This window comes from Hypanus sabinus, chromosome 8 (assembly GCF_030144855.1).
Source record: "Hypanus sabinus isolate sHypSab1 chromosome 8, sHypSab1.hap1, whole genome shotgun sequence".
Classification (NCBI taxonomy): domain Eukaryota; kingdom Metazoa; phylum Chordata; class Chondrichthyes; order Myliobatiformes; family Dasyatidae; genus Hypanus; species Hypanus sabinus.
Window position 1 is genome coordinate 16,225,600 of NC_082713.1, and position 13,162 is coordinate 16,238,761.

Consider the following 13,162-nt stretch of genomic DNA (forward strand, 5'->3'; position numbering starts at 1 on the left):
GCACATCCTTCGCAGCCATCGGTTGTATCTTTTGATGCTGCTTCAAGAAGGCACCATTTAACACTGAAGATGCTCACCATTTGGGCCAAGCCATATGGCAATGATTGCAACTGTTTCACCTTTGGCTTTGACAATGAACCTGTCCCTGGAGGGTAATGTGCTGCTGATGAGTTAAGACTGAGCTGAACGTGATCCAGTACTGTAAACATACTTGTGTTCTAAACATAAGTTGAGTGTATTTAAGGCAGAGATTGATGGGTTCTTGATTGGACATGGCATCCAAAGGTTATGGGGAGAAGGCCGGGAACTGGGGTTGAGGAGGAGATAGAAAAACAGGATCAGCCATGATTGAATGGCAGAGCAGACTTGATGGGCCAGATGGCCTAATTCTGCTCCTATGGTCTTATGGTCTAAACACAAGAGATCCTGCAGATGCTGGAAATCCAGAGCAAAAACATTCCCCCTTCTTCAGCCCTTTACTTTTTCCACCTATCATCAGCCCCACCCACTTTCCCCCTCACCTGCCAGCTTGTACTCTCTCCCTTCCCCCTACCACCTTATTCTGGCTTCTTTCCCCCTTCGGTTTCAGTCCTGATAAAGGATCTCGGCCAGAAGTATCGAGTGTTCATTCCTTCCCATAGATGCTGCCTGACCTGCTGAGTTCCTCCACCATTTTGTCTGTGTTGCTCGTGTTCTAATCCATTACGTTGACGGATCTTTCTGTTAATTTTCAGGGCACCACAAAGGACAGCGGTACACTCAGGACCCGAAGGTGCAGCACTTCATTCAGTGGGTGAAAGGGCAGCATGAGAAGGACCTGCTGAGGAAGTCGGTCATTGGTGGCCATTACTCATTTCCCCCAGCACCCCGCCTCTTCCAGGATTACTGCAAAAATCTCAATGGTGAGAAACAGAATGAGATTTATTATCACCGACATAAATTACATGAAAGGAATTATGGGAAGGTTGAGAGGGTGGAGAGGAGATTTACCAGAATTATAGAGAGGGTGTCTTATGACATTACGTGAACGAACTAGGGCTTTTGGGTTTGGAGCCGAGGAGGATGAAAGGTGATTAGGGCAGATGATAGATCTTACCTTCTTGAGGCAGCCTATAGATACAACCAGTGGCAGAAAGGATGTGCCCACAATGTAAATTATTTGGTAGAATTTAAAACGTCGCGTATTCCTAAGAGACGCACACAAAATGCCGAAGGAACTCAGCAGGTCAGGGAGCAACTATGGAAGTTAATAAAAAAGGTCAAAGTTTCAGGCTGTGACCCTTCTTCAGGTCTGAAAAGGAAGGGGGAAAGACACTGGAATAAATAGGTGGGGGGGAGGGCTGGAAGGAGGACAGCTAGAAAGTGATAGTGAAGCCAAGCAGTTAAAAAAGGTGGAGAGGAAGGAATCTGATAGGAGAGGAGAGTGCACCATTGGAGGAGGGGACCCAGGGGAGGTGATAGACAGGTGAAAAGAAGTAAGATGCCACAGTGAGGAATAGAAGAAGAGGGGAGGGAGTGGGAAACATTTTTTTACTGGAAGGAGAATTCAATATTCATATCATCAGATTGGAGGCTACCCAGAAAGAATATAAGGTGTTGTTCCTCCACCCTGAGGTTGGCCTCATCTTAACACAAGAGGAGGCCATGGACCGACATATCAGAACAGGAATAGGAATCAGAATTAAAGTGCTGGCTACCGGGAAGTTCTGCTTTCGGCAGGTGGTGTGAAGGTGCTCGACAAAGCGGACCCCAATTTATAATGGGAGAAGGTCGCATCAGGAGCAGCAGACACAATAAACAATCCCAGCAAATTTGCAGGTGAAGTTTTGCCACACCTGGGAGGACTGTTTGTGGCCCTGAGGTGAGGTGAGGGAGGATTCAGAATCAGGTTTAATGTCACTGGTAAACGTAATAAAATTTGTGATATTTGTGGCAGCAGTACAATGCATCACGTAATAATAGAAAACAAACATGATTTACAGGAAGTGTGTGCATGTATATAAAATTAGTTAAATTAAATACATAGTGCACAAATAAAAATAAAGTAGTAGTAAGGTAGTATTCGTGGTTTTAATGTCTATTCAGAAATCAGATGGCAGAGGAGAAGAAGCTGTTACTGAATCGTTGAGTGTGTCCCTTCAGGCTCCTGTTGCAATAAGTACAAGGCAGGGATGGGGGTCCTTAATAATGAACGATGCCTTTTTGAAACGTAGCTCCTTGAAGATGTCTTGGATACTGTGAAAGTGAATGGGCAAGTTATGTTCCTGCATGTTTAAGCTGCTTTACCAGATCCTGATGCAACAGTCAGGATGCTTTCAGTGGTACACCTGGAGTGTCTGGTGACAAGCCAAACCTCCTTAACTTTCCAACAAAGTACAGAAGCTGCTGGGCCTTCCTGGGAGCAAGGCAGGTCATCTGATCGGCTCCTGTGACCTATGGTCTCATGACCTTCGAGTAGGTTGAAAGGTCGGCACAACATTGTGGACGGAACTGTGTCTGTACTATGCTGTTCTATAAATGATTTGTCTTTGGTCAACAGGACACCGCAAGTTCATAAAGTTAGTACAAATTACCAAAATAAACAGAGTGTCATAAATGAAATAATGAGTTAGTGGTCATGGACAGTTCAGAAATAAAAGTTTCTGAATCATTAAATGTGGGCCTACAGCTTCCGTGCCTCCTCCCTGATGGTAGTAACAATGAGAGGGCATGTCCTAGACAATGAGGGTCGTTGATGATGGACGCCCACACAAATGCATTAAATGGTAAACAGGAGTCACTGGACACTGGAGAAAAGGGCTGTGAAGAAGCACCCAGTATTCACCTGTACCCCCATACACAACCAGCCTCACAGGTGTGCATGTGTATGGATAGCAGGGAATGGGTGTACTGACCTCCCAGCTAAAGGGGCTACAGTAACGTGACTTTATTGCAGAGGCTTGCTTCATCCCCAGTTGTGAATGGCTCTGTGCCATTTCTTTCCCCAGGAGGCTGAACGCGTGATTGGGTGGTGATACTACTGACTTCCAGTTCACTATCAGAGTATGAGGGGGCACAGGAACCGAGGAGGAAACGCTGTCCACTGGGGAGGCTCGTTGTCCTCCGCTGACAGGCTGTGGACTCCCACCTGATCCAAGTACACTCAGTGACCACTTTTATTAGGTACCTAATTAATCCCCTCTACCACCACTCTCCTCTGTCTAGCGCAGGGGTCGGCAACGTTTACCACTGAAAGAGCCAATACAGAAAAGAAAACACTGGGAGCCACAAAACCCGTTTAACATTTAAAATGAAATAACACTGCATACAACGGTTTTTTTTTGCCTTTATGCTATGTATAAACAAACTATAATGTGTTGCATTTATGAAATTGATGAACTCCTGCAGAGAAAACGAAATTACATTTCTGCATGCAACAAAAATATTTTGAACTCCGAAAAAAAGACGTTGGGTTGAAGGTTACTCCATAGTTAGCCTACCTTGGATCGAAGAATTAAAAGAAAGCGCGCACTGGCGGGTGTCAGGCATTGGCAATGGTGATGTATATTAATAGCAATAAAAAACACGTTGTAGCGGTGTAGCGCTACACACAGCGCTAAAATAAAGACACTGCAGTCAAAGGTAACTTTATTCGAACTAAACAGCCTTGATTTAAAGCCTCCCTCAACCCGTCCCCGTGGGCGTGGATGCTCCAAAAGACACATACTCACAAACCCCCGTAGGCTATCTCCCTTAGCCGGAACGGTGGCTAATTGTGAGCCGGTTCGGATGTGCCAGGAAATGGGGTCTCCACAATGTTTTTAGATTGTACAAGATCACCATAATCTTCAAATTTCGAATTACATTTCAAAAACTAACAAACTACGGGGAGCCGCAGCACAGAGATCAAAGAGCTGCATGCGGCTCCGGAGCCGCGGGTTGCCGACCCTTGGTCTAGCGGAATTAATTCTTACTCTCAATAATTTCTCCTTTGGCTCCACCCACTTCCTCCAAACCAAGGGTGTAGCCATGGGCACCCGTATGGGTCCCCGTTATGCCTGCCTTTTTGTTGGCTTTTTGGAACAGTCCATGTATCCATCCCCCTCTTTTCCTTCACTACATCGACGACTGCATTGGCGCTGTCTCCTGCACACATGCTGAGCTCGTTGACTTCATTAACTGCCTCCAACTTTCACCCTGCCATCAAATTTACCTGGTCCATTTCCGACACCTCCCTCCCCTTTCTTGATTTTTCTGTCTCCATCTCTGGAGATGGCCTATCTACTGATATCTACTATAAGCCTACAGACTCTCACAGCTATCTGGACTATTCCTCTTCCCACCTGTCTCTTGCAAAAATGCTATCCCCTTCTCAGTTCCTCCATCTACGCCGCATCTGCTCTCAGGATGAGGCTTTTCATTCCAGGACGAAGGAGATGTCTTCCTTTTATAAACAAAGGGACTTCCCTTCTTCCACCATCAACTCTCCCATTTCTCGCAAATCTGCCCTCACCACATTCACCCACCACCCCGCTTGGGATAGGGTTCCCCTTGTCCTCACCTACCACCCCACCAGCCTCCAGGTCCAACGTATAATTCTCCGTAACTTCCGCCACCTCCAATGGGATCCCACTACCAAGCACATCTTTCCCTCTCCTCCCTTTCTGCTTTCCGTAGGGATCACTCCCTGCGCGACTCCCTTGTCCACTCATTCCCCTCCCCCGTCCCTTCCCACTGTTCTCCCTCCTGGCACTTATCCTTGTAAGCGGAACAAGTGCTACACCTGCCCTTACACTTCCTCCCTCACCACCATTCAGGCCCCAGACAGTCCTTCCAGGTGAGGTGACACTTCACCTGTGAGTCGGCTGGTGTGGTATACTGCGTCCGATGCAGCCCTTTATATATTGGTGAGACCCGATGCAGTCTGGGAGACCGTTTTGCTGAACACCTACGCTCGGTCGGCCAGAGAAAGCAGGATCTCCCAGTGGCCACACATTTTAATTCCACGTCCCATTCCCATTCTGATATGTTTATCCATGGCCTCCTCTACTGTCAAAATGAATCCACACTCAGGTTGGAGGAACAACACCTTATATACCAGCTGGGTAGCCTCCAACCTGATGGCATGAACTTCTCTAACTTCCGTTAATGCCCCTCCTCCCCTTCTTACCCCATCCCTGACATATTTAGTTATTTGTTTTTTTTCTCTCTCTCTCCCCATCACTGCCTGTTCTCCATCTCCCTCTGGTGCTCCCCCCTCCCCCTTTCTTTCTCCTGAGGCTTCCCCTCCCATGATCCTTTCCCTTCTCCAGCTCTGTATCACTTTCGCCAATCACCTTTCCAGCTCTCAGCTTCATCCCGCCCCCTCCGGTCTTCTCCTATCATTTCGCATTTCCCCCTCCCCCCCCCCCCCACTACTTTCAAATCTCTTATTATCTTTCCTTTCAGTTAGTCCTGACAAAGGGTCTTGGCCCGAAACGTCGACAGTGCTTCTCCCTATAGATGCTGCCTGGCCTGCTGCATTCTACCAGCATTTTGTGTGTGTTGTTTGACTTAATTAAAGTGGTCACAGAGTGTATTTTCAGGGTCTTCTGCTGCTGTAGCCCATCCACTTCAAGGTTTGACATGTTGTACATTCAGAGATGCTCTTCCGCACACCACTGTTGGTTATTTCAGTTACTGTTGTCGTCTTGTCAGCTTCAACCAGTCAGGCCATTCCTCTCTGACCTCTCACATTAACAAGGTATTTTCACCTGCAGAACTGCTGCACACTGGGTGTTTCTGATTTTTGAACCATCCTCTTTAAACTTTCGAGACTGTTGAGTGTGAAAATCACAGATCAGCAGTTTACTCAAACCACCCCGCCTGGCACCAACGATCATTCCAAGGTTGAAGTCACTTGGGTCGCATTTCTTCCCCATTCTGATGTTCGGTCTAAACAACAACTGAACCTCTTGACCACGTCTGCGTGCTTTTATGCATTGAGTTGCAATCACATGATTGGCTGATTAGATACATTAACGAGCAGGTGCATAGGTGTACCTAAAAAAGTGGCCACTCTGTGTATATACCATCAGGGACTGTATTCACTGCTGCCATATCCATATAAAAACATCTTACATGCATTATCACACTAACATCATCAGATCATGGGAACAGGTAGCACATAGTGTTGTGAACATGGAAATAAGCCCCTTTGGCCCATTAAATGTGTGCTAACCTTTTAGACAGTCCTTCTAGAATCATAGAGTGGCACAGCAACTGTGTTTCAATTCTGCCATTGTCTATAAGAGCTTCTGTGACCTGTGAAGCTGCTCCAGGTTAGTTTTTCCTTGCAGTAGCTGTTGTGCAGATGACAGTAAGCTTGCTTGTTGATTTTGGTGGGTTGTTGGGCTACTTACGGGTTATGTGTAATTTAATCTTGCATCTGCAATGACTTTTCATTCCCCAGCTGAGGTTGTCTTGACCTCCACAAGTGACCTGATGAAGGTGATTACGGGTCTGCATTACAGGGAGCATCGGCGGATTACGTTGCAGGCAATCATTGCTGCCGTCCGATTCATCAGACACACAGCGTCGGGAAACGGAACTGATCACGTGCAGGTAAGCACAGTACTGGCTGCTGGTGTGTGTCTGCCTCCGGCAGTGGTCAGACCACATATTGGAGTATCGTGAGCAGTTTTGGGCCACATCTAAGAAAAGATGTGCTGACATTGGAGAGGGTCCAGTGGTGGCTCATGCGAATGATCGCAGGAATGAAGGGGTTAATGTATGAGAAGTACTTGATGGCTTAGAATAAGTAACTTGTAGGTCTGCTACGTTGGCACAGGAAGCATGGCGTGACAACACTTGCGGACTGTCTAGCGCAAACCTCGGACTGTGTTGGTCATTGAAACGAGCAACATATTTCACTGTGTGCTGTGCTGCTTTAATGTACATGTGACAAATAATGTTGATCTTTATACCATGTTCCCCCAAACAGCAACGTAATAAATAGGTTATTTTTTAACACGTAGACCAAGTGATCCATACTGGTCAACAATAGGACCAATGGATCAAAACGGAGCCTCGATCAAACACTTTGTGTATACAAGGGGCTGCCAATAGGGAAGCTGTCCCTTGATGCCATCCTCAATTGCTGGCTTCTGGGTAGCCACGTCCTGAAAATCCACGAACGGTCTCTTTATTGAGCAGTTTGATGATGTTTGAGGTAGAGTCGTGGATTTTAGCAAGGCATTTGATAAGATATCCCATGCAAGGCTTATTGAGAAAGTAAGGAAGCATGGGATCCAAGGGGACATTGCTTTGTGGATCCAGAACTGGCTTGCCCACAGAAGGCAAAGAGTGGTTGTAGACGGGTCATATTCTGCATGGATGTCGGTGACCAGTGGTGTGCCTCGGGGATCTGTTCTGGGACCCCTAATCTTTGTGATTTTATAAATGACCTGGATGAGGAAGTGGAGAGGTGGATTATTAAATTTGCTGATGACATAAAGGTTGGGTGTGTTGTAGATAGTGTGGAGGTCTGTCAGAGGTTACAGCAGGACATTGATGGGATGCAAAATTGGGCTGAGAAGTGGCAGATGGAGTTCATATAAACCATATAATAATTACTGCATGGAAACAGCCATCTCGACCCTTCTAGTCCGAGCCGAACACTTACTCTCACCTAGTCCCACTGACCCACACTCAGCCCATAACCCTCCATTCCTTTCCTGTCCATATACCTATCCAATTTTGCTTTAAATGACAATACCGAACCAGCCTCTATAACTTCTAGTGGAAGCTCATTCCACACAGCTACCACTCTCTGAGTAAAGAAATTCCCCCTCATGTTACCCTTAAACTTTTGCCCCAAGTCTCAACTCATGTCCTCTTGTTTGAACCTCCCCTTCTCTCAATGGAAAAAGCCTATCCACATCAACTCTATCTATCCCACTCATAATTTTAAATACCTCTATCAAGTCCCCCCTCAACCTTCTACACTCCAAAGAATAAAGACCTAACTTGTTCAACCTTTCCCTGTAACTTAGCTGCTGAAACCCAGGTAACATTCTAGTAAATCTTCTCTGTACTATCTCTATTTTGTTGACATCTTTCCTATAATTCGGTGACCAGAACTGTACACAATACTCCAAATTCGGCCTCACCAATGCCTTGTACAATTTTAACATTACATCCCAACTCCTATACTCAGTACTCTGATTTATAAAGGCCAACATACCAGATCAACCCAGATATGTGTGAAGTGGTTCATTTTAGTAGGTCAAATATGATGGTATTAATGGTAAGACTCTTGGCAGTGTGGAGGATCAGAGGGATTTTGGGGTCCGAGTCCATTGGACACTCAAAGCAGCTGTGCAGGTTGACTCGGTGGTTAAGAAACCATATGGTACATTGCCCTTCATCAATCGTGGGATTGAGTTTAGGAGCCAAGAGGTAACGTTGCAGCTATATAGGACCCTGGTCAGACCCCACTTGGAGTACTGTGCTCAGTTCTAGTTGCCTCACTACAGGAAGGATGTAGAAACCATAGAAAGGGTGCAGAGGAGATTCACAAGCATGTTGCCTGGATTGGGGAGCATGCCCTATGAGAATAGGTTGAGTGAACTCGGCCTTTTCTCCTTGGAGCAATGGAGGATGAGAGGTGACTTGATAGAGGTGTACAAGATGATGAGAGGCATCGATCGTGTGGATAGTCAGAGGCTTTACCGCAGGGCTAAAATGGCTAGCACGAGAGCACATAGTTTTATGGTGCTTGGAAGCAGGTACAGAGGAGATGTTGGGGTAAGTTTTTTACAGAGAGGGTGGTGAGTGCATGGAATGGGCTGCCGGCGGCATTGCTGGACGCGGATACAATGGGGTCTTTTAAGAGATGGATACATGGAACTTGGAAGAATAGAGGACTATGGGTAAGCCTAGGTAGTGCTAAGGTCGGGACATGTCAGCACAGTTCTGTGAGCCGAAGGGCCTGTATTGTGCTGTAGGTTTTATGTGTTTTCATGGTCTCAATAAGAGTCGTTTTGTGGACAATCTGGTTCCAACTGTACTGTTCAGACGTAGTACCATGTTAAGGTGCACCTGTAGCATATTGTACCTGTACCTGTAACGTATACTCAGTGGCCACTTCATGAGGTACACCTCCTTAATGCAAATATCAGCCAATCACACGGCAGCAACTCACTGCATGAAAGTGTGCAGACATGTTCAGTTGTTCAGATCAAATGTCAGAATGGGGAAGAAAAGACTTTGACCTTGGGACTGATTGTTGGTGCCAGATGGGGTGGTTTGAGTACCTCAGAAACTACTGAACTCCTGGGATTTTCACACACAACAGCCTCCGGGGTTCACAAATTTACAACATCCAGTCAGCAGCAGTTCTGTGGGTGAAAACACCTTGTTAACGAGAGAGGTCAGAGGAGAATGGCCAGACTGATTCAAGCTGACAGGAAGGCAACAGCAACACAAATAACCATGCATTACAACAGTGATGTGCAGGAGAACATGAATGCACAACACGCTGAAGCTTGAAGTGGCTGGGCTTGAGCAGCAGAAGACCACGAACGTGCACTCCGTGTCCACTTTATTAGGGACCTTCCATACCTCATAAAGTGGCCACTGAGTGTATGTGTTTATGCCATTTATATGTAAGTTTATAAATAATAATTTATGTACTTGTAGATTATTTTTATGTATTACAATGTACTGCTACCACAGAACAATAAATTTTGCAACATATGTCAGCGATACTAAACCTGATTTTGTTTCTGTTCTTGTGCTGAGCAGAATGCTGCCAGTAATGCAGGCCTGTCATTGAAGGAAGGCCACGCTTTCCCACAGACGTCTTTGGAGCCAGTCCGACTGACGGACCATCCGGCGGAACGTTTAAAGCAGCCAGAAAAGAGGCTTCAGACTGTGCAGGCCAAGGGGCGCCAAAAGTGCAGGTCACTGGTATTGAATAACTACGTATTAAGGTGAGTAGGGTTCAAGGTGGCAGCTCATCACAACCTTCATATGGAACATAGAATAGTATAGCATTTTAAAGGCCCACCATTTTGTGCTAATCTATATAAATTTTTTTGGTGGAGGTGTGGAGATACCTCTCTACCAAAGGAGGTGTAATGCATTCCTGCCCTCCACAAGCCTGCTGGTCACCCTTGGGCAAGGTGTAGCACCCGTTTAGCCCCCTCCCCCACCCCCAATCAGGGTCACATGAAGCCATGGGAGCAGATGGTGGATGGTTGTACGAGCAGATGGTGCATATCACAAGTCCTGGTTATGTGACCACTGATGCCAGGCAGACAATCTCTGAAGAGTATTGATAATGTCTGGGGTCACCTGTTTTGTAAAGACACTGCCCAGAAGAAGGCAATGGCAAACCATGAATTTCCAAGGGCAATCATGGTCATGAGAAAAGAATAAGAGCAAAGGATGAAGGGATCTTCTCCACAGGCAACGGATTAAAGATAGCTGGAAGACCATGATCACCCACATCATACGACACGGCACATGATGATGATGTATATAAACATAGTCAACGATCAATCTAACCCTTCCCTTCTACAGAGCCTGTTACCCTCCATTTTTCTTATAGTATATCCATGTGCTTATCTAAGAGTCTCTTAAGTGTTCCTATTGTATCAGCCTCTACCATCACCCCCGTTAGTGATTTCCGGGTACCTGCCGCACTCTGTGTTTCTATTAAAAAAAAAACCTATGTCAACTGTTTACTCTTTTCCATAGATGCCACCTGACCTGCTGGGTTCCTCCAGCATTTTGTGTGTGTTATTTTGATTTCCAGCATCTGCAGATGTTCTCTTGCTTGGAGAACTGTGTTCGGTTTTGGTTGCCTCTTAACCAGAAGGGTGTGGAAGCTCTAGAGAGGGTGCGGAGGAGACCTAGCGGGGTGCCGCCTGGACTAGAGTGCTTGTCAAGTGAAGAAGTGTTGAGTGAGCTCGGGCTTTTCTCTTATGAAGCGAACAATAATGAAAGGTGACCTGATCGCCGTGTACACGATGATAAGGGGCATTTGTAGAGTGAACAGCCGGCTCCTTTTTCCTAGGTGCAGTTGATGAATATGACAGGGCACAATTTTAAGATGATAAGTGGAAGGTATTAGGGGGGATCTCTTACACAGACAGCGGTGGCTGAGTGGAATGTGGTGCCAGGGTGGTAGTAAAGGCAGAAACAATAGAAATGTTTAGGAGTTTCTTAGATAAAAACGTGGATGATAGAAAAACTTATTTTTATTTATTAAGTCACAGTGTGCAATAGGCCCTTCTGGCCCTTCGAGCCGCACTACCCAGCAACTCCTGATTTAATCCTAGCCTAATCACGGGACAATTTACAATGACCAATTAATTTACCAACCCGTACAGCTTTGGACCGTGGGAGGAAACCAGAACACCCGGAGGAAACCCACACAGTCTCGGGGTGAACGTGCAAAGTCCTTACAGGTAATGCCGGGAATTGAACCAGGGTTGCTGGTGCTGTAGAGCATTGTGCTAACCACTGTGCCACGGTCCTGTTATGGACGGTATGTAGGAGGGAAGGGTTAGATTGATCTTGGAGTAGGTTAATAAGTCGGCACGACTTTATGGAGCTGTTCTGTGATGTACTGTTGGATGAGAGTGTGTCACTCTCCTTAGCTCAGCCAAGTTTCCCCTGTGGGGCTTGAATCCGTGACTTCTTAGTTTCAGAGGGTTTGACCTATGGAACTCCAACTATATTGTGAAGTCAGTTCCCAATCAACAATCCAAGTAGATGCTGCTTAAAGGCTTTGTGATTGATAACTGTTTGCCTATTGAAAACAGTATGATTTACAGCCCTTAAAATTTATAATTCATACTAGCTCCTACCTCACAACTACTGAGGGCCCAAACCATCCTATCAGGTGAAGCAACCCTTCACCTGCGAGCCTGTCAGGGAGATCTACTGTATCCGGTGTTCCGTGCGGCCTCCTCTACCTTGGTGAGACCTAACGTAGATTGAGGAGGTTGCTTTGTGGAGCACCTCCACCCATCTGCCACAACACGCAGGATTTCCCGCTGGGTAGCATTTTAATTCCACTCCCCGTTCCCATCATGCAATGTTGGTCCATGGCCTTCTACTGCCATGATGCAGCCACCCTCAGGCTGGGGGAGCAGCACCTCATATTGGAAGCCTCTCACATGATGGCATGAACATTGATTTCTCCAACTTCCAGTAACTTCTTCTCCCTCCCCCTTCTCCTTTTCCATTTTCCAATCTGGCTCCCCTCTCACCCTTTCTTTTCTCCTTACCTGCCTATCACCTCTCTCTAGTGCTCCTCCTCCTTCCCTTTCTCCTATGGTCCACTCTTTCCTATCAGATTCCTTCTTCACCCCTATCACCCAGCTTATTACTTCATCCCTCCTCCCCCATCCACATACCTCCCCCTCACCTGGTCTCACCTATCACCTTCTAGCTTGTACTCCTTCCCCTCCCCCCAACCCTCCTATTCTGTCTTCTTTCCCCTTCCTTTCCAGTCCTGATAAGGGGTCTTGGCCTAAAATGTAAACTCTTTATTGATTTATGAAGAATAATAAACAGTCAATGAAGGGTCTCAGATAGAGCTGATGAAGGGTCTTGGCCCTAAAAGTCAACTGTTTTTCTCTATCCAGAGGAATGGAGGGTTATGGGCTGAGTGCGGGTCAGTGGGACTAGGTGAGAGTAAACGTCGGCACGGACTAGAAAGGCTGAGATGGCCTGTTTCTGTGCTGTAATTGTTATATAGTTATACTGCCTGACCTTCGGAGTTCCTCTAGCATTTTGTGTGCGAGATACTCTGGATTTCCAGCATCTGCAAAATCTCTTGTGTTTACAATCAATATTAGCTACTTCCAGCATCAATTTAATGAAACTGGTGTGATTGAATTCTCTTTCTTTTCAAATATTATTATTATTATTATCCAAAATAACAAGAGTCCATGGAAGTAGGTAACACTGACAATGTCTCAAGGGAAAAAAAAACATTGTTTTAAAGATTGAAAAATATGGTGACACCAAAAAAAGGAAAAGAAAAAAAACCCTACTAAAGCAAAGTGAGAAAAAAAATCATGAGGTGTTCAACCCCGGAGCCATGCGTCACACAAAAAGCTTCAAACTGCCGGCAAGGAAAAGAAACAAAATTTACAATTAACTGTGCTTTTTGGAATAATTCCTC

At 45.9% G+C, this 13,162-nt stretch overlaps 1 protein-coding gene across 1 annotated transcript in view; it reads left to right on the top strand.

The window, feature by feature from the left end:
• radx (RPA1 related single stranded DNA binding protein) overlaps positions 1-13,162 on the top strand; it is an 80,915-nt gene that overhangs the window by 44,501 nt on the left and 23,252 nt on the right. The window contains exons 10-12 of the mRNA XM_059976725.1: positions 735-902; positions 6,431-6,582; positions 9,766-9,953. Coding sequence (XP_059832708.1) covers positions 735-902; positions 6,431-6,582; positions 9,766-9,953 — 508 coding nt within the window. The remainder of the gene's footprint in view (positions 1-734; positions 903-6,430; positions 6,583-9,765; positions 9,954-13,162) is intronic.